We start from the raw sequence: 22,745 nt of genomic DNA, 5'->3' as shown, positions 1-22,745 counted from the left end.
GGGAACCTGTGGATTTTTTTTTCTATTACAGGGCGGAAATTTTTACATACGGATTCGCCCGTCGATTTTCAGTAAATCACGTAACTGCCACTACCCACTACTAAATCGGGCGGTTCATGACCGGCCGGATCATTTTAGATCCGAAGCCAAATTTTAAGCAACGTTCGGATCCAAACTAGATCCAATGTATTGAGAGTTGAATCCAGACCCGGAAACTCTGAAACCTTTACAAAAAGTCTAAAATCGAGGGATTTACATTAAGCGCACATTTGCGTGCCACAGAAAGTGGGGAGGCCTCTCTTGTGTTTCCGCAGCCTCCCATGGTTTGGTGTTCTCAAGTTTAAATCTTGGTCAAACTACTTTGGTGATCATGTTTGAGATCTAAGTAGTTGGGATGGGCCTGTCGGGAAGTGAGGGAGGCTCTTTCTTCTTTGTATTTAATTTACGAGTATGACAAATATCACCAGATTTGTGAAAAATCTCGCTATAATATTGTGAGAAATTGCTTGAAAGTTTAAAACGGTAATTTCTTATGAGATTTTCAAAATATCGCGAGATTTATATATGAAAAAACATAAAATATCGTGATTTAAATGCAATATTTATGTTTTAAATGGCTATTTATCGCAAAAAAAAATCTTAGTTTTTTATTTTAAAATAATTTTTATTAATATTTTTTTATAAAATTAATTTTTATATTTTTTAATTACTGTTTTATCGCCGATCATAGAAATTTCTGATATTTAACTGAGGAACTAACGACACACACATGAACAACTTTAAAAGTGCAACTGGAGTGTTGTGCGATCGTAGAATGCCATTGTGGTTGAAGGGAAAGTTTTATAGGACGACTATTAGGCCCGCTCTACTATATGGTACGAAATGTTGGGCTGCCAAGAGACATCATATTCAAAAAATGAGTGTAGCTAAGATGCATATGCTGAGATGGATGTGTGAAAATACAATAAAAGATAAGATTTGGAACGAGGAGATACGTAAGAAGGTAGGCGTTGCACCCATTGAAAATAAGATGAGAGAGAATCGTTTACGGTGGTTTGGACATATTTGGCGAAGGCCTAATGATGCTTCAGTTAGAAGAACGGAGAAATGAGAAAATATATTAGTTAAAAGAGATCGGGGTAGGCCTAGGAAGACATGGATGGAGGTAATAAGAAAGAATATGAATGCTTTGAACCTCACCGAGGACATGGCATTGGTTAAAAATGATTGGAGGAGAAGGATTCATGTGGAAGACCCAAAATGATTTTCTTTTTTGGTTCATATCGCCGACCCCAATTGTTTTGAGATGAAGGCGTAGTTGTTGTTGTTGTTGTTTTATCGCCGAGATTTTGCCGAAAAAAGATGCAAGATTTATGAAATTTTTTCAATTTCTCCCAAGTTTTTGAAAAACAAGAAATTGCCGATAAAAACTTTTGTCACTGTATATGGTATTTACACTAAATAATAGATTTGGCAGCTACCACCTGGGCCGATGCCAAATCAAAATCCAGGATTTGGCAGCTGCCACTTCTTCAAATGCATAACGCAAATGATTTCATCCCAGCTACCAGATTCCAAACAGGGTCTAAGAGAAATACAAAATGATTTGATGATATTCAATTGATATACAAGTAATTTATGAGAAAAAGGCACTCATTTTTTAAACCAAAGCAAATATTTATCATTATACTATAAGAGAGGTGGGTCAATTTCTCTGTCATGCAAGGTCAATATTTCTCATTATACTCGGAGTTTGGGCGAGGATTCCTCATGAAAAAGAATTGGTCAGAACAAGTAGGCGACCTTTTTTTTCCCCTACCAGATTCCATTAACTAAAAGAACGTGTTTCCATTATATGTCTTCCCTGGAGTAGGCCACCTAAATTGACGGACTAATAAATGGACAGCGTGCAATTGGAGACACGCCCACATGCCCTAAGATTGGTGCCTAGTTTCCATCACGCTAAGACATGAGAGCTCCTTTTGGAAGTGGGAAAATTTCTCATATGAAAAAAAGGTCCAACTAGTTGTAGAATTTTTTTTTGTGTGAGAAAGAATTCAATTTCAAAAAGAAAGAAAGAAAGAACAGATTGTCATATAACATTTCTCTATTTTTCAAAATTGATGAAATTCTTTAAACAAATTTCTATTGATTGGAATTATTGTAAATTTTGTTGTTTTTTTACTAACGTTTTTTTTTTGTCATTTTTCACTTCCAAACATGCTCTAAGGGTGCATTTGTATGCCACAACACATGTTGATGCAACTGTGGCAACACAAACATGGTGCCTATTTTTCGTGAAAAGCTTTCCCAAGGGTGTAAAACTTGTTTCCGGCAAAAGGAGGCTCTGTGCAGAATCCTACACGCGGTTCCGCGACACACAAACGCACCCTAAGTCAGCAAATTTAGCAAATGTTGCACATGCACAAGGGAGGGTGGATCTAATTGCACTGTCATGCTCCCAGGGCTAAGGCTGGTAAACGAGCTGAACGAACCAAACAAAGGATGTCTAACCTTGGCTCATTTCCTGTTACGAGCCAAGCCAAGCTTGAGTTTATGAAAAATCCAGAACTTAACAAGCATGAACAAGCTTTTATATATATATATATATATATATTAAAAGTTGAATTGTTTCAAACTTATGAGTGATAGAATTTAAACTCTAAACTTATTGCTTGCAGGGCAAACACTTCAACAATCTTCGTACTATGATATAAAATATATGTACAATATATTATTATTATTATTAAACAAGCTTATACAAGCCAAGCTATAATTAAAATGAACATTGGTTATCCATCCTCGGGCTTATCAAGACTATTTCACAAGTTTGAACAGGCTCTTTATGAGCTGAACATGAGCCAAGTCACAAGCAGCTTTATCTCCTTGTCCAGCCCTACCCAAGGCCAATGGCCCTCAAGAGTACAAGCAAGTTAGAGCCCAAGTTGATGGGATCAGGTGCAATCATATTGTGCACCAAATTGCCATTGCACCTGAATCATCCTCCATGTGGGGCCCAACAGTGAAATTTCGTTAGGTGCAGCTAGGGGTGGGCATCGGGCCGGCCCGGGCCCGTTTAGAGCTCGGCTCATCGGGCTTTAAGTGCAGCTTGGCCCAGAGATGGTCTGACCAGTTTACTAACAAGCTAAGCTTTAGGCCGGTTTTTAATGGGCTCAGGTTTGAAGAGCAGGTGATGACCTTGCCCATTGGCCCAATGGGCCAATGTGAAGCAGGTCTGCCCTGCCCAAACCCAACTAATTAGTATAATTAATTAGGTAAATAATAAATATTTAACAAATTCTCATGTACCCAACTAATTATCTTTTCAGTTTTCATACAACTAATTAGGTAAATAATAATAGTTATCAGTTACTATAAATTAATTAAAAAATTTAAACTTTTATATTATAAATAATTAATAAATAACTCAGGCCCATCGAGGTAGTTCGGTAGCTTGCGGGCCGACCCAAAGCCAGCCCCCGTATATAACAGGCCAAGTTTCGGCCTGGTAGCTAACGGGTCTGAGCTTAAAATATTGACCCAAACCAGGCCCAAAGCGAGCTGGATCGGCTTGGCCCATCGGGCAGCCCAGCCCGTTGCCCACCCCTAAGTGCAGCAGCACACTTTTTGTGTGCAATTTGATTGTACCTGATCAGACAGTGTAGATTATGAGAACCGTGCGCTCATTCATGACTTTCATTTACCCCATTTCGCAAGTGCATGCAAATGTGAAATGGGATTTTCTCATGTTATTCTAAATCGCATTATAGGCCTCTCTGCGACGGTCCAAACTGCACAACTTAAAGTTGTTGTTTTTTATAATGTAAATTACATGATTCACAGTTTCATATCGCAATTTTCGTTTTTTTCCTATAGACAAGCTATGAAAAGATCCATTACATTCATGAAAGATTTAATAAAGGAAACCTGGTGGTTTATCCTTCCAAATTTCTTCCAAAGCCAGAATTTTAACATTAGCTAAACTCTTAGCAATCTGATTTACAGTTGCATCTTGCTTCACCAATCCTGTTAATTTTCAGCCTTCCAATACGACTTTCGCACGTTTGCAACAATGACACATAATAAGTAGTTTGAGATTCATTTTCCCAGCCCATCATGGAGTGGATCATTATGTGGAACATAAATTGGGGTAAATTTATTCGGATCCGGTACAGGTCAAGGTGCTCATTGAAATCCTGCATGCCCCTTCTCGCTCAATAAAAACACAGCCACAACCCAGTCTTTAACCGAGATTTATTTTTGTTTTCATAAGGACGGGAAACCACCCCTGAAAAATGTTAGGTGTAAGAAGGGTGGGGAGAGAGAATTCAAAAGAAGAAACGTGGGCTATTTTGGTAAAGCTTGGTTTTGATGACGGGGAATAGTCCCATATTGATGGTGTTCGAGTTTGTTGTGGGCTTTATAACCAACATGTAAACTCTTACACTTGTTCCTGAGAACAAGAGGTTGGAATGACTACCACACACATGCGCGCACGCACCCGTTGAGTCGGGCCGGGCTGGGTTCAGGTTCATTTATGGCCATATCTTATCAAGACCAAAGTATCTTTTTGCTCAAAGTTTCTATGGATATTTGGATTCTTTAACGGGTTATGAGAAATGATAACGGGTCATGACTCCTCGTAGTCCGTACCCGTTATGGCTCTTCGGATTCCGTTAACGGATCTCGACTCTTCGATTTCTGTTAACGGGTCACGTCTCTTCGGATTTCGTAATGGGCTCCTTCCACGTTTCATAACCGTTCGGGGGTTATAAAAGCGTGGTTAGGGCTGGGGTTACACAGATCCTAGACGCACTGATTTCTGAAGAAGAGCTCTGCGGTTTTTTCTTTCCCTGTAGCTCTCTCTCTCTTCTGAGTTATCCCGAAAGGGGTTTTTCTGCAACTTCGGTTCGTAAAGGTTGTCTTCGAAGGACGATCAGTCGGAGTGCACCGATTCTGATCGTCGAGGCTATTGTATCCTGAGGGAAGGACGCTGAACCCTGTTTGCAGTGTATGTGGGGGGAAATCTTTTCTAAGGGGAGTATTTTCGTACGCCTTAGCCTTTTACACAGTATTAACATGCTTTTCTTGTTATTATTGTGTTCTGTGTATTTGTTTGTGTATATGTTATTGTTTGGATTTTGGTTTAATGCGGAAAATGTCATGCTTGCTCCCTGTTATTGTTTCGATTGACTGTCAATCATGATTTCAATATTGATGTATTTTTTATTTTATGTCATGATGTTGATTGTGAAACTGCGTGATCCAAAAAATGATCCAACAGCCTTAGAGAAGATTCTAAGCATGTCGACCTCTTCCGCTTTTGTGCCAAAAGTGGACATGTCCAGTATGCCGAAAAAGTTTGCCGGTCAGAATAACGCATGAAAATCTGGTTCACTACGATAGGGTTGTTGTCTGTTCTGGAACTCGACTGCCCTTCGGTTTCTGATACTGACCCTGACCCTGCTGCATGAAAATCTGGTTCACTACGATAGGGTTGTTTTCTTTAGGACGAGTTCTGTCTTTACACAGAGTGCACCATGTGCCTGTAGTTAGAAGAAACATTCTAAGTGGTTCATGTCTTGTTAGAGAGGGTTATGAATTTAACTTTAAATGTAATAAAGTTGTTATTTTACATTCTAGAACATTTGTTGGCAATGAATATTTAGATGATGGTTTGTTTAAACTTCGTGTTGAACATGTTTGCAGTGATAAATTAGAAAATGATGTTTCTTTTGATTCATTGTCTAATGTTGCATATAACATAGAATCATCTGATTTGTGGCATAATAGATTTAGGTCATGTGAATTTCAATTCTGTGAAACACATGATGAAATTGAAAATGATTCCTGGGCATTTCATTGATAAAACTAAAAATGTGAAATTTGTGTGCAAGCAAAACAATGTAGGAAACCATTCCATACGATTGTTAGAGATTCTGAAATATTGGATCTGGTACACACAGATATCTGTGAGTTTAATGGAGTGTTAACCAGAAATCATAAAAAGTATTTTATCACTTTTATAGATGATGACACTAAATATTGTTATGTGTATCTGCTAAAATCAAAAGATGAAGCTTTTGATAAGTTTCTTATTTTTAAGAATGAAGCAGAAACATAATCTGGTAGAAAACTGAAAAGACTGAGGTCTGATAGAGGGGGAAAATATACCTCTAATAAACTTGATGAATATTACAAATTTGTTGGCATAGTTCATGAGTTTACTGCTCCATATTCTTCTCAATCTAATAGGATTGCAGAAAGAAAGAATAGAACCCTAACCAACTTGATTAATGCTCTACTTGGGAGTTCTGGATTACCTATCTATATGTGAAGGGATGCTCTGAATACGACTTATCATATTCTGAATAGAGTTCCTCAAAAGCATAAGGACAATAGCCCTTTTGAACTCTGAAGAAATAGGAAATCGTGCTTGAAATACCTTAAAGTGTAGGGGTGTCTTGCAAAGGTACTTGTCCCAGAACACAACATGAAGAAGCTGGGTCCTAAAACCATAGATGTTGTCTTTTTGGGTTATGTAGAGAACAATTATGCCTATAAGTTCTTAATAATTAAATCTGAGATATATGGCATAGATGTAAACTCTATTGTTGAGTTTCGAAAAGCTACATTCTTTGAGGATGTATTTCTCATGAAAGTTTGTGTACTTCAGAATTTTTTTTCTTTAGATATACCTTCAACTTCTGGTTTCATTCCCGAACATGTGAAAATGATGACAAATATGGGGGTAGAACCATCTTGTTCCCATCCTAGACCCATTGAGTTTGAGGAAGTGGCTGAACCTAGAAGAAGCAAGAGACTACGAATTACCAAGGATTTGAGAAGTGATTTTATCACTTACCTTATCAAGGATGATCCTCCCACTTTTCGAGATACAATGGCTTCACCTGAAGCAAGGCATTGAAAAGAAGCCGTAAAGAATGAACTGGACTCCATTGTCTCTAATGGCACTTGAAAATTGGTTGACCTCCCTCGTGGTAGTTTCACCATTGGGTGCAAATGGATCTTTAAGAAGAAGTTGAAACCAAATGGATTCATTGACAAGTACAAGGCGAGACTGGTTGCCAAGGGGTTCAAACAAAATGAGGGAATAGACTATTTTGATACCTATTCTCCGGTTACCCGGATGACCGCAATTAGGGTGCTTATTGCACCGGCTTTCATTTATGATCTCTTGGTCCATCAAATGGACGTGAAGACCGCTTTCTTGCATGGCGATCTTGAAGAAGAGATCTATATAGATCAACCTTAGGGTTATGTGGCTCCTGGTAATGAAAATAAAGTTTGTAGACTTGTTAAGTCATTATATGAACTAAAACAAGCCCCTAAACAATGGCATGAGAAGTTTGATAATGTTATTTTATCATTTGGCTTTGTTGTCAATGAATTTGATAAGTGTGTTTATTGCAAAGTTAAAAGTGATGGTTGTATTATTTTATGCCTGTATGTAAATGTCATTCTATTGTTTGGTTCTGATATGAGAATTGTGAATGAGACAAAGTCGTTTCTTAGTAGTAAGTTTGATATGAAGGATATGGGTGTTGCAAATGTGATCTTAGGCTTAAAGCTGACTCGTTCAGCTGAGGGGATAGCCATTTCTCAATCTCACATTGTTGAGAAAGTACTTGAGAAATTTGGCTATAATCAAGGGAGATCTGTAGCAACTCCATATGACCCTTCTATTCATCTTCATAAGAATACGAGTGGTGTTCATGTGTCTCAATTAAAGTATTCCCAGATTATTGGAAGTTTGGTGTATCTTCCAAATTACACGAGACCGGATATTTCGTTCTCCGTGACAAAATTAAATAGATACACAAGTTGTCTAAATCACACTCATTTGAAGGCATTGGACAGGGTACTTAGATACCTGAAAGGAACTATTTCCTTGAGTTTGCATTACAAGAGATTCCCTGCAATTCTTGAGGGATATAGTGATGCGAGCTGGATAGCCATGAACTCTGGGAGTTATGGCTTGACCGGATATGTATTTACCTTGGGTGGTGGCGCAGTCGCCTGGAGATCAGTAAAGCAGACCATCTTGTCTCGGTTTACTTTTGAGGCTGAACTTTGTGCTTTAGATATCACAGGATTGCAAGCTAAATGGTTGAAGAGACTTCTTAAGAAACTTCTTTTAATGAGCAAACCAATTCCTGCTATATCTGTGCATTGTGACAATATGATCACTATTGCAAAGATTAAAAGTACAAAATATAACCAAAAGCAGAGAAAACACACCCAAGTCAGAATAAAATTTGTAAGAGAACTGATGTCTTAGTTAGTGGTTGTTGTGGACTATGTTGGATCCAAAGAGAACACAGCTGATCCATTAACGAAAGGACTAGATAAATCATTAGTCCTGAAATCCAGAGAGGGGATGAGACTGAAACCCATTAGTAGTTCATCCACAGTAGCAACCCAACCTATCTGAGTGGAGATCCCACAAAGTAGGTTCAATGTGGTAATAACAAACTGTAGGGTGAACTGGATAACACCTTATTTATGTGATATTATGTATCTGTGTTTGTTCCCCTGATTACTCTAAAAAGGTACTGTAGCTGCAAGTTAAGGAAGAGTTAAAACTCTGAATGGGTTTAAAGCCTTCTAGGCGAGATATTAGCAGTGCATCTTTGGAGAAGCCCACCTATGTGAGTATGACTGTGTGGCCACAGTTTAAGGAATTTGTTTATTTCTGAAGTCACTCATGAAACAGGATTCGAGCGCATGGCCTTTAACGCGCTGCCCCTAAAGATTACAACCAAAACCTTTATCGTGTTGTTGATAATGGACACTCCTACACCAAAGGTTCAAGTTCAGGACTTTAGTTCACTTCGTTCCTGTGGAGGTAAAGTTAGTCAACTAAGGTAGTGGTTCAAACCGGAAGGTATCATTACTGAAAGCATTATATGTCATGCTGCAGATTGTCTCATCTTGTATCTTGGTTTCCTCCCGTTTTATTCTTTGAACTTGTGGGAGAATGTTAGGTGTAAGTAGAGTGGGGAGAGAGAATTCAAAAGAAGAAACGTGGGCTGTTTTGGTAAAGCTTGGTTTTGATGATGTGAAATAGTCCCATATTGATGTTGTTCGAGTTTGTTGTGAGCTTTATAACCAATATGTAAACTCTTACACTTGTTCCTGAGAACAAGAGGTTGGGATGACTACCACATACGCGCGTGCACGCGCCCGCCCGCCGTGCCGTGTCGTGTCGAGCCGAGCCGGGCTGGGCTCGGGTAATTGGCCATTTAGGGCCATATCATATCAAGACCAAAGTATCTTTTTGCTTAAAGTTTCTATGGATATTTGGATTCTTTAACGGGTTATGAGAAATGATAACGGGTCATGAATTCTCGTAGTCCGTACCCGTTATGGCTCTTCGGATTTTGTTAACGGATCTCGACTCTTCGATTTCCGTTAACGGGTCACGTCTCTTCGGATTCCGTAACGGGCTCCTTCCACGTTTCATAACCGTTCAGGGGTTATAAAAGCGTGGTTAGGGCTGGGGTTACACAGATCCTAGACGCACTGATTTCTGAAGAAGAGCTCTGCGGTTTTCTCTTTCCCTGTCGCTCTCTCTCTCTCTCCTTAGTTATCCCGAAAGGGTTTTTTCTGCAACTTCGGTTCGTAGAGGTTGTCTTCGAAGGAAAATTCGTCGGAGTGCACCGATTCTGATCGTCGAGGCTATTGTATCATGGGGGAAGGACGTCGGACCTTGTTTGCACTGTATGTGGGGGCAAATCTTCTCTAAGGGGAGTACTTTCGTACGCCTTAGCCTTTTACACAGTATTAACATGCTTTTCTTGTTTTTATTGTGTTCTGTGCATCTGTTTGTGCATATGCTATTGTCTGAATTTTGGTTTAATGCGGAAAATGTCATGTATGATCCCTGTTATTGTTTCGATCGTCTGTCAATCATGATTTCAATATTGCTGTATTTCCTGTTTTATGTCATGATGTTGATTATGAAACTGTGTGATCCGAAAAATGATCCAACAAAAAACACCTTGCTTCAGCTTAAGCAAGGGAATAATGCATGCGGAAACCAGACCTTGATTGTTCGTATGACAACCGAAGTTCGTTCCAACTACGCTAGCCCTTGGTCTTGTTGGAATTTCTGCTTAACTTACTTTAATTAGTGGGTCAAGCAACTATGATTGAACCGGTGAACTTAGGGGCACATATAAATGCATTGTCTTTCAAGCAATAGTTGTCTCACTTACGATCAAGTCTTTGGTGCAATAAGTACTCGTGCAATTATGCTCTTAAGATACAATTGAGCTTTCGCCTACTTGCAACCAATAACCTTGACACGAATTACCTTGAACAACCAGGATAGAAAGATCTATGTTTAAATTAGATATGTGTCTTGAGTTTAGATATAGATATAGGTTCAAATTACAAAATAATGGATCAAAATAGTAATCGGGTCTGGATAGGAGCTTAATTTGGATCTTGATAGCAACTAAACTTGGATCTAAACAACAGTTAGATCTGGATCTAAACATTATCTGAATCTAAATCCGAATAACAACTGAATTTGGATCTGAACTAGATTTGGATATGAACTGAATTTGAATCTAAATTGAATCTAGATCTGGATTCAAACAATAAACAAATTTGGATTTTTAATAAAAACTGAACAACAAGAAGATCTAGATCCAAATAGTAACTAAAACTGGATTCTAGATAGGGATCTGAATTGAAATCTCAAAAAACCCAAAGAAAGAAAGAAAGTAGAGCTCGTAAGAGAAGGAGAGAGAGCATAGTAGAGCTCGTAAAGAAGAGATGAGAGAATAGAATGGGAAAGGGTTGGGGTTTATATAGGCTCCAACCCAAAGCTACCCATAAAGCCTATGAAGGCCCTTTAATGGGTTCAAACGTTCAGAAATCATGGGCCTTGGTTGACCATAAATGCGCAGACGTTATGCAGAGAGGAGTGTCAGTGCCTATGAACATTATTTCAATATTATGTAATAATATCTTTTATAAAATTACATTTTTATACATTAAAACATAAAAAATTTGCATATGGTTTTTATTGATTTGGAGAAGGCTTACGATAGAGTACCTAGGGACGTTCTCTGGTGGACAATGATGAAAAAAGGTGTTTCTCTCAAGTACATTAGTATAATTGAAGATATGTATGAAGGAGTAGTAACCAATGTCCGCACTTGTGGAGGGGTGACAACCAATTTTCCTATAACGGTTGGGTTACATCAAGGATCTGCTTTAAGCCCTTTCCTATTTGCTATAGTGATGGATGAGCTTACGAGATCAATTCAAGAAAATGTGTCGTGGTGTATGTTGTTTGCTGATGATATTGTTTTGATTGATGAGTCTAGAGCTGGGGTTAATGCTAAGTTAGAATTATGGAGACAGACATTGGAAGCAAGAAGTTTTAAGTTGAGTAAGAGTAAGACAGAATACATGGAATGTCGATTTAGTAAGCAACGAAGTAGTGATGGGAGTGTAGTGAAGCTTGGTGAGCACGAAATACCGGTGGATGATTCTTTCAAATATTTGGGATCTATCATTCAAAAGTATGGAGAAATTGATGGAGATGTAAAACATAGGATAAAGGTTGGGTGGATGAAATGGAAGAGTGCAACTGGAGTGTTGTGCGATCGTAGAATGCCATTGCGGTTGAAGGGAAAGTTTTATAGGACGACTATTAGGCCCGCTTTACTATATAGTACGGAATGTTGGGCTGCCAAGAGACATCATATTCAAAAAATGAGTGTAGCTGAGATGCGTATGCTGAGATGGATGTGTGAAAATACAATAAAAGATAAGATTCAGAACGAGGAGATACGTAAGAAGGTAGGCGTTGCACCCATTGAAAATAAGATGAGAGAGAATCATTTACGGTGGTTTGGACATATTCGACGAAGGCCTAATGATGCTCCAGTTAGAAGGATGGAGAAATGGGAAAATATATTAGTTAAAAGAGGTCGGGGTAGGCCTAGGAAGACATGGATGAAGGTGATAAGAAAGGATATGAATGCTTTAAACCTCACCGAGGACATGGCATTGGATAGAAATGAATGGAGGAGAAGGATTCATGTGGAAGACCCATAATGATTTTCTTTGTTGGTTCATATCGCCGACCCCAATTGTTTTAGGATGAAGGCGTAGTTGTTGTTGTTGTTGTAAAACATAAAAAAAATATTTATCAAAAATTTAAAAATTTCATGTATCAATATCCTATTCTCAAAATAAAAACCCAAGCTTGCATATCCAACTTGAATTGCGTGTCAATGGTAACCATATCGTATCTTTGTGACAGAGAGTTGATGTTCAAGTAAACTCACCGAGTATCACTCTCTCCGCAGACTGCACCTTTGTACAACAAATTTAAAGTACCAACAGCGGTAGGCGCTGCATGTGATGTCCGTGTCGGGATACATATTCTATATCACGATTCGAACCTATGACACTATAAGTAGGGGTGCCAATGGGTCTGGTTTACCTGAACTCAACCTGAACCAAACCCTATAGGGACCGACTGTGGTGATAAATAAGAAGACCCGGTTAAGACATGGGTTCAGACTCGAAGGTCCGATTAATACATGGACCCATGTATAATTTGTGAAATTTTATACCAGACCCAAACCCAGACCCAACCTGAGTTCAGATTAATACTTGCAAAATTTCAATGTAAAAATAATAGAAAATCTGGTTTTATAGGGCATGGTCGGGGTCTGATTTATATCATTTTTATTGGGTCTGGGTATGATTTTTCTTATAGTAGACCTGATTAGACCCAGGTTTGGACCTGATACCATACCCAAAAAGTGGGTCCAAGTCTGGTTATACCTAGGTCCTAACCAAACCCGATCCGTTGACACCTCTATCCCCAACTATCACATCACTCTCTGCGCAGACTTCGCCTTTGTACAACAAATTTAAAATACCAATAGCGATAGACGCTGCATGTTGTATCCGTGTCAGGATACATATTCTGTGACACGATTCGAACTATGACACTATAAGGGCCTCAATAAAATGCCCTTAAGCCTGTGTAGCATATCTCTGTATGCAAGCATCAGAGGAAAAAAAAAGAGAGGAGGTCCATGAGATATGCAAACATGACCTCATGCATCAATCTTCAAATACTCAAACACCAAAAACCCCACCACCCTTGTCAACAACAGCAAGGGCACTCTTCACACCTCCATCCCTTCACCACTCACCATGGGAGGCAACTCTAGTTGCTTCTCTCCAAACCAGCATAAAAAGCTTCACCAACCAAGGCCAGCTAGCTAAGGCCTTCAAGGCCTTGTCCTTCCTTCTCCACCATGGGCTTACCTACAATCTCCACTCCATCTCTTCAATCATTCATTCTTGTGCATCTCTCAAGTCCCTCCCACAAGGCAAGCAGCTCCATGCCCACTCAATATCTTGTGGTTTCCACCAGGACCCTTCATTGGTCACAAGGCTTGTCACCATGTACTCAAATTGTGGGAGTTTTGGAGATGCCCATTTGGTGGTTGAAAGTTCACAATCTAGAGATGTTTTGGCCTGGAATGTATTGATTTCTTCTTATGTTAAAAATGGGTTCTGTAAGGAAGCTGTTGGTGTTTACAGGGACATGGTGAAAATTGGAGTTAGTGCTGATAATTTTACTTACCCTTCTCTTCTTAAGGCGTGCGGGGAAGTATGTGACTTGAATTTGGGCAGGGAGATTCATGGGAGCATAGGTAGAAGTGGGCTTGAGTGGAACATATTTGTTCACAATTCTTTGGTTGCAATGTATGCAAGATGTGGGGAACTATATATTGCACGTCAACTGTTTGATGAAATGTCTGAGAGAGATGTTGTCTCTTGGAATGCAATGATTGGGGGGTATGCACAGGACGGTTTGTGGGAAAAGGCATTTGATTTGTTTGAAAAGATGCGGCTGAATAATTCTTTGGCGAACGCAGTGACTTGGAACACGATTGCTGGGGGGAATGTGCAGATCGGGAAGTTTGAAGAGGCTTTAAAAATGGTTTCACAGATGAGAGCCAGTGGTGTTAACTTTGATTCTGTTTCATTGGTTGTTGGTCTGACTGCATGTTCTCATTTAGGGAATCTTAGGTTTGGTAAAGAGATCCATGGTTGTGCAATTCGATCCTTTTGTGATGTGACAGAGACATTTAGGAACGCATTGATCACCATGTATTCACGATGCAAGGATTTCAAGAGCGCTCACGTTATATTTCAGGATATCCCAGAAAAAAGCTTGATATCATGGAATGCTATTATTGCTGGTTATGCACATAGTGACTGCTCAGAAGATGCATCATTTTTGTTCAGAGAAATGGTGTTTTCAAACATAAAACCGAATCATGTGACACTGGCAAGCATTCTCCCACTTTGTGCTCGTGTTGCGAATCTCCAACATGGTAAGGAGCTACACTGTTACCTGATCAAGAACAGCTATGAAGACTATTTATTACTATGGAATTCCCTTGTGGATATGTACTGCAAATCAGGAAGGGTATCTGATGCTCACAGAGTTTTTGGTTTGATCTTGGAGAAGGATGAAGTTTCTTATACAGTCTTGATTGCTGGTTATGGGATGCAAGGGAAAGGTCAAGAAGCTTTGAAGCTATTTGAGGAGATGCAGAAATACAAGATCATGCCAGATCATATAACTATGGTTGCTGTACTATCTGCTTGCAGTCATTCTGGATTGGTGAAACAGGGGCAAGCACTGTTTGATAAAATGATTAAAGATTATAAAATAAAGCCTAAAATGGAACATTATTCATGTATGGTAGATCTTATTGGTAGGGCAGGTTTGCTGAAGGAAGCAGAGGAAATCATAACCAAAATGCCTTTTAGACCGAGTTCAGCCATGTGGGCAACTCTAATAGGTGCATGTCGGATACATGGAAACACAGAGATTGGAGGATGGGCTGCAGAAAAGCTGTTGGATATGAGGCCTGAGAATCCTGGTTATTATGTACTTATTGCAAATATGTATGCGGCTGCTGGGTATTGGGATAAATTGGCAGAGGTCAGAGTCTTGATGAGGGACAGAGGTCTGAAGAAACCTCCTGGATGTACCTGGATAGAGTTGGATAATAGGTTCCATCCTTTCCTTGTGGGAGATAGAACAAACCTGCAAACACAAGCGATTTATTTGATGTTGGAGGGACTAACCATTCAGATGAAAGATGCTGGTTATGTTGCAAATTGGGATTTTGGTATAGAGGATTGTGATTTAACGGATGAAGAAGTCCAAGGGCACATCAGTGATTTGTTTCAGATGCAGAAATTTGAAAAAGTTGGCAGATTTGATGAAGTACCTTAGTGGAACAACACCCCTTGATGTGGGGAATCCATTCAAGTTCCCTCTGTTTTATAAAGGAACAGACCCTTCTCATCTTTGGGACTCTATTATGACCTACATTTTCACGTGCTGTCAGACGCCATGCTGTGGTAGGCAATAAATTCAACACATTGATACAACAAATTGCGTGAAATTTTCTGCACAAATGGCATACTAAAATGGAGTTACGTAGATCACGGTATAGATGGCTGACAAATTATATATTTACAGTCTTCTTCTTGGATGACAATGAAGCAGTCTTATTGTTGGCTTCCACATATTTTTGCTATAAACGATCTGCAAGTTGAGGAAACTGCCGCAGAAGCTGAGTTACTCCTCTGATGGCAACCTGTTGAGTGAACTCATATAGGTCAGCCAATAATGTAAGCAGACACTGCCCTGCAGTATATTATTAATGAAGATTCATCATCATAAACTCCGAGGATACAAAAATAATTTTGAACATCATATAGGACGATATATCAGTAAAAAGAAGTATCTATTCACATACCAGGGCAAGCTCCCCAGGTTTCACAGCAGGTTCGACACTATCCCTTCCATAACTGTGCAATAAAGAGTGTTAGACGACAGAGAACGGCTGTCCAGAACAGGGAAACTGAACTGAAAACTGACCCATGGAACCGGTACTAATTACTTCCTGTATCTGGTTGGATCCACAGATTGGCTTCTTAGGTGTCTGTTAATATGGTCAAGACTAGCCGGAGCTCACAATCCATTACTGCAATGGCCAATAGGATCATTCAAGTCCTATTGTATTGAGGCAAAGTGCTATATTTGCTGATTTAGACAGCAAATGCCCACACAGTTGGATCCATATGTGCGTGTGTGTGACCTTTCTGCCCATATTTGTTTACACGTTTTTTTATATTTAATTGCTTAGAGATATAGCAGTCCATTGGATGTGATCTTCATGCTCCCTTATTACAACTTGAGATTGAATCAATATAAGTGGACTTCATTAGAAGAAAGTAAAAAGATGAAAGCATTCCTAGTTAAGTGGAGATGCTCAAATCTATCTGTTTGATCCAAGTGATGTGGATACCAAGTACAAGTGGGTACTTATTATGCACCCTCTAAAGCAGAAACCAGTCCCCAAGACGAGCAGAGACTGGCACTGTGAACACTTTCAAAACTCAGAATTTGCATCAACAGAGATAAGTGCAAGCAGCAGTAAACTGAACTTACATGATTTGCCTCTTCCCATTTATCACTTCTGATCGATAAAAGCTGCACCCCTTGCTAAAAGGAAATGTCCTTCCCTTCCATTCTGTTAGTCATATATGCAATTGCCAATTGAGAAACTACAAATGTTGGTGTTCCAGACAGATAATGGTAACAGATTGCATACCAAGGTGCCATGTGACCCCCACAGCTGAGGAGTCATCACCACTTATGTCATCAATCACAAAGTGCAAGTCCGTACTGATCGAATCTGTGAACTTTTTAAAGAACTCAATAATTGCCTGCAAATCCAGATTTAAGAACTGCATTAATGTGTCCTGATTTCGACAAACTTGTCTAGTTTTTTACTGCATTTACTTCCTGATTCGGCAAACTTGTCTAGTTTTTTTACTGCATTAATGTGTCTTCCTGATTCGACAAGCTTGTTTATTTCTTATTTCTAGTTTGGTTTTTGTGAGTTACTAGAATATGAGAACTACTGTGTGAACCCTAATTTTCATGGATTTTTTGTTCTTTTCTCTTAAATCTAACCCTATCATGTGCATGCTTGGTTTTATAAGGTCCAGCTCTTGAATCATCTGATTATGATGCATAAACAAATTTTTTTAAGGCTTCGAAATCAACGGCTCATAATCTTTATAAATATTCAAACATCAAAAGATCATAATTTCTATTGAAAATATTGTATTCCAACAGTTTATTCCTAGCAAATTCACCATGCCAAACGCATGGTTGTATTTGCAAAAAAAGTGTTGGAAATGGCCAGTTCACAAGGTAGTTCTCATATTCTAGTGACTCGGTTTTTGTTGAATAGCTTGACAACTGGATCTGGATAGAGATTTTTGTATCCAAATCTAATCAGCGTCAAGCTGAGTACCCAATGTGCTTTCCGGTACCCTGCTCGAGAAGGGCTGGAATTGGGTCAGCTTATATGCTCGACCAAGATACCAATATACGCATGGCCCAAGTCTTGTGCTTGTCGGAACAGTCAGTCGGATCATGTTGTCGGCGGGTCAGGAGTTCTCCTGAGCCCATCAAGCTCCAATGGACCAGACCAAACTTGACCCAATATTGGGTCTATGCCGAGTCAGGGCAGTCTGACTCCCTTCAAAAGTAAGAGAGATGGCCTGGCTCACGGCTGGATTCCCATCTGAATCTGAATTTTAAGCAATAGACTCAGATCCAAACCCAGATCTGATGTGGGAAAATTGAATCTGGATCCAAATTTTATATGGTGACATTGCATCTCCTAACAGATGAATGGAAACGAGCGTAAAAATTATAAATGGATCTGATCTAATTCAGTTCTGACCGTACAATACAGATCCATCAGGAAAATACTGATCTAGTAATCTGTACCCGAAAAGCTCTGCAACAATCCAAATCCAATCCAGATTGCTGTATCCGAGAACATATTCCAGATCCAGTCCAGAAGTTCGAGAAATTAAACCCGTTTTTTAATTCTTCTTTTTTTGGACAGTCCAAGGGAAAACCAGCCATCACCAAGCGCTTATTGGCTGACAAAACCCTTGAGGTCCCCCTCTTCCCACCGGGTAAGGGTATCATTGGGTCACGTTTGGTTTGGACCCAAGTAGAACCATATCCAGGCCTGATTTGAGATGATGGTACCGGATATGGATCTGGATTCAGTCAGACCCACCATAAGAGAAACCATACCCGGATCCTATAAGGATTACACGAACTAGACCCGAACCATACTTGGTAATATAATAATTTTTTTATTTTTGTTACATTAAAAATTTGTGGATCTTAGTTGGAACTCAGGTCGGCCCTGGTCTATCATGAAATTTCACAAATCATACACGGATCCATATATTAATCGGATCTTTCAGGTCTAACCCGCTTTCTAATCAAACCTTCTCAATTATTACTAGACCTTGACCCTATAGAGTTTGGTACGGGTCAAGTCCTGGTCAAACCCAATCCATTGACATCCTCTACCACCGGTTAGCTTCGACCTTGTGGTAAAGGATGCCACCCGTAGGTTTCGAACTTGTGACGTTCCGTCAAGTTGGTGGCATTCACAAGTGAGCTCTACCAGATGACAGATGACCGGAGCCCTTGTGGGCCCGGCCTATTTTCACTTGAGGCTAAAACTAAAAATCACTCAATCAGGGGAGTTTTATCGTCTCAGTACACAACCTTGCGCCCAACGAATGGTCGAGGAAAGATGAGGTCTTCGTAAACGCAGTCATCGGCGATCAGTTCCTCCACCGACTCCAAATTGTGGCGATTAATCCCCTCGTAGAATTGCTTCACTAGATCCGCAGGGGAATCGGCAGCCGAGGAAGGAGGTTGGATCGGCGATCTTGTGGCCGCCTGGTTCGCTTCGGCCCTCGCCACCAACGAGTTGAAGGGCTTGGAGGAGGCGTATCTGAGATTGCGGAGGTGGGTGTTGAAGGAATTGGTGGTGGTGGTAGAGAGAGAAGGAAGAGCAACGGAGTTCTCTCTGAATTTGGTGGGAATTTGAGGGATTTTGAAGGATACAGAGAATTGGGTGTTGAAGGATTTGTTGGAGTTGTGGAGGGGAAGGAGCAAAGATAAAGGAATAAGATGGGAATTTGAAAATGATGGTGGTGAAGATGATCCCTTCATCTCTCTCTCTCTCTCTCTCTCAAACTGCTTGTGATGGAGGAAAGAGAAGAGGGGCGTTTGGTTTGAGGTGGGAGGCGATCGGATCGGAATCAGTCTGATCTTAAAAATAGGATCCAAATGTGTAATTGGATCGTGTTCGGACTTAGAGACATGTCTTTTACGGATTTGGATTCGGATAGTGATCCATGTTCTGTTACAATTATATTTCATGTGGATAAAATATGAGGATTTGTAAATTTTTCATGTAAAATGATTGTGTCCAACCAATTTTACCGGATGAAGTTAACAACATATAAAATTGGAATAATGATTTCATTTAGATATGGATTTAGTTTTGGACGTAATTAGTTAAAATTCATGTCTGGATTTGGATCAGGCATACACAGACAGTATCCGATCTATTATCACCCTGGAGTATACCCCAGACTACCCAAAATACCCGTCTTGTCTTGACATAAAATTCATAAAAGCAAGATCAAGGAAAGAGAGGGAGATTTGGATCCAACTAAAGAACATATCCAAGACCTTTCTAAAGACCCAGATCCAACTAAAGAGATTTGGATATAGAATCTCATGAGGAATCCAAATTCATTTTATTGGATCCTCCAAAACCCATTTTATAATCGGTTGGCCCATTCATGGGCAAACCCAACTTGGGCGTGGACCAAAACTTGTCTAATCCAAACCAACATGAACCTTTCCATATCCACACCGAATTCCCTAATATCCATACCCAATTGGATCCTGTCCAAAATGAGCCATATCTGCTATCCAAACCCCAAATCCTCCTATATCCAAATCCTATAACCTAAACCTGTCCCAATCCTTATATTTGGTTGAAGAGAAAAGGATGATGGATGTTTTAGAGTATGATATTCAAATTATATTTCATGGTAGCATCTTTAGATTTTGATTGGAGCTTGTTTTTATTGGATCCATCAACTCCAAATCCACTTGATCCATATCACTTTAGAGGCATGATGAATAATTATGGTTGGTTTGGCAAAAAACATACCCAGATTTTTTGCACTTTTTAGTGTGGGTCATACTCTGCATCGTCCGTATGAGGAGTGTGAACATATTTACATTGCATATTGTAAGTACATGACCCGAATAGTAGAAAAGAATTGGAAAAAGAACGAGCAGAATCCAGACTTGAGAGCACGTCTTCTCCAACCCAAGAAGAACAATGCAGGACCGAGAGCGAGACATTACTGAGTCTATAGGATCCATTTTGATTATTTAGGTTTTTCTTGTAAATACTTAATTAGATATTGGTTTTTGAATCTATCATAGATTCGTATTAAGATTAGGGTTTCTAGAGTTCTATTTTGTTTACTATAAGTATTCAAGCTAGAGATACGAAAAGGGGAGGTTGATGATGGATTTTATTCATGAATTTTAGTTGTTTTTAGCATTTTTTTGTTATTTTTCCATTAATTCTTTCTTTCCCAAGTAATTAGGTTTTTAGCTAGGGTATTGATTTTGCAAGGCTCGGGAGCAATGCTCATGTTCACTGCATCACAACATTATAGCATTTTACTCTAATATTTATCAAGTTAAAAATGGTTATCCAACCTTATACATATATAATTTTGTATATGCAATATTTTGTAAACATGTTTCCTCACACTGTCACATATCAAAAAACTAGCATTTCCTCTAAAATAAAAGTTTTGGAGTAACTTACTGTAGTGTAAAAAAATGTCACCAGAACATCAAATCAAATTGTCACCCAAAATGGTGAACTTAGAATCATATTTTTCTACATACATTTTTTTTAATCTTTAAAAAGTCTTTTGTAACGTAAAATCGTTTTCTTTTTTCTTTCTACTGTAACATGTTTATTTTATTTTATTTTATAGTTGATATTAAACAACTACTAAGGAAACATATGATTTTGATCACATCCATTCATATGACAAAATTCAAATATTCTAAATTACATCAACGAATCACTTATCATCTTTAAATAAATGAAAAATTATATAAAAGAATTAAGCATAATTTATGCACATATTTTTTGCTATAATATATTTACTAGATATACTTTTTTTTACATCATAACCATTATGATATTTTGAAAAAAAAATTAATTTCTAGATGAAATAGGTTTTATAACTAACAAAAAATTGTTTGTTGAATCTAGCTTTAGTAATGACATAGAAACACTATAAATACCCTTATAACTTTAGAATAAGCAATATAATACATGAAGTAGTCTTTTATAATTTTTTATTGTATATATATATATATATATAATTAAATCATCTTATTTTTAATTTATTAATACTACAAGACCCTTTTATATAAACTAGCTAAGCTGCCCGTCCTTGCATATGGGCTACAATAGAGAATCATTTTCTCTCTCTTACTGAATTCTCAATAATATTGTAAACAACTGACTTTGAAAGTAAGCCTTTACACTTGTCTACTTATGCAAAAGATTTTACACCACATATGAGAATCTTAGTAGGAGCCTAAAGTAATGAGCTAAACAATTTGTTTTAATGCTTTTTAGGTTCACATCATTAACCTTAATAGCTTCTTTGACACAAAACTTCTTTAAAGAAAAATATTCTTAGAAATAGATGAAAAATCTGGAAAAAAAAGTGTCATACCATGGATTGGAAGTACTAAAAAGGAAAAGAGCAGCAAAATCGTGTACATTCATTTTCAAGAAATCAAACATTTTTAATCATTTGGTCATCTCAAGCATTCATTTATCCACCCTTGAAGAACTTCCTTCCTTTTGTTTTTTTTTATTATTATCAAGCTGGGAGATTAAGCCTCCCCACCTTTACCTACAATAGACAAGACCTACTATGGTTAAATATCAAATTAGCATTCCCAATCGGGTGGTTTATCTTTCTACAATACATGGTCCCTTACTTTTGAAACTAGATCCATGACTGAATAAATCTTGGGTTCAGGTCCCCTGCATGATAACAGGCGAGGCCGCTCAATTCTCCTGGTGTTCTAAGCTGCTCCCCTGCACTCTCTTCATCCAGCTCACCCAGCCTTTATTATTTGAATGCACCCAGATAATTTTTTCAGTCTCTTGAATTAGCTCAATTAATTCCTCAAGGATATGATTCTCTGAAAAGATTCTATCTTCTGGACTTTGAGCAACCCCAATTGCCATATGGTGTCCCTAAGAAATTTTCATATCAAATCATATTTTTATGTTGTTGCCGACTGTGCAAGTAATCAGCTGGATATCAATGACGTTGATAGGTGGGGGATTCCTTCTGTGCAAAATTAATCTGAATCTGATCCAACAGTCAATGTAAGTTCTCTGTTCATTGGTCCACTTTATTTTGAGGTAATTTTCTTTGCAAGTTTGCCAAACAGCATGAGTCTCATCAATCACTGACACTTTAGCAGAATCATGAAAAACTCTGTTGCTCAACTTCCATATGTGCCAAACCCACAAGATGGAAGGTTTGTTTTCAGGAAATCAACATCTAATCTTGAGTGAATTTCACACTATGCCACCAAATCATCTCTTGAATGATAGATTGAGAAAGTTTTCTGGTTTTCTCATACCTTGCCATGACATTGTTCCATGTACTATGGGAAACAG

General features: G+C 38.6%; 2 protein-coding genes across 2 annotated transcripts; one reads left to right on the top strand and one right to left on the bottom strand.

The window, feature by feature from the left end:
* Positions 1-13,117: 13,117 nt before the first annotated feature.
* LOC149847494 (Tetratricopeptide repeat (TPR)-like superfamily protein) lies at positions 13,118-15,362 on the top strand. The gene has a single exon (XM_089994141.1). It carries the CDS (start codon positions 13,118-13,120, stop codon positions 15,320-15,322), a length of 2,205 nt encoding a protein of 734 aa, XP_089850267.1. The 3' UTR covers positions 15,323-15,362.
* A 122-nt stretch (positions 15,363-15,484) lies between these two features.
* LOC149847493 (Nuclear transport factor 2 (NTF2) family protein) lies at positions 15,485-19,227 on the bottom strand. The gene is made up of 5 exons (XM_089998444.1): positions 18,707-19,227; positions 16,710-16,824; positions 16,547-16,628; positions 15,852-15,903; positions 15,485-15,689 (listed from the first exon to the last, which is right to left on the bottom strand). The coding sequence occupies exons 1-5, from the start codon at positions 19,157-19,159 to the stop codon at positions 15,627-15,629; spliced, it is 765 nt and encodes a 254-aa protein (XP_089854570.1). The 5' UTR covers positions 19,160-19,227; the 3' UTR covers positions 15,485-15,626.
* Positions 19,228-22,745: the final 3,518 nt, after the last annotated feature.

This window comes from Nuphar pumila, chromosome 2, assembly GCF_984573655.1.
Source record: "Nuphar pumila chromosome 2, dmNupPumi1.hap1.1, whole genome shotgun sequence".
Lineage (NCBI taxonomy): Eukaryota > Viridiplantae > Streptophyta > Magnoliopsida > Nymphaeales > Nymphaeaceae > Nuphar > Nuphar pumila.
The sequence above is the reverse complement of the archived record's forward strand: the minus strand, read 5'-3'. Positions and strand labels throughout refer to the sequence as shown.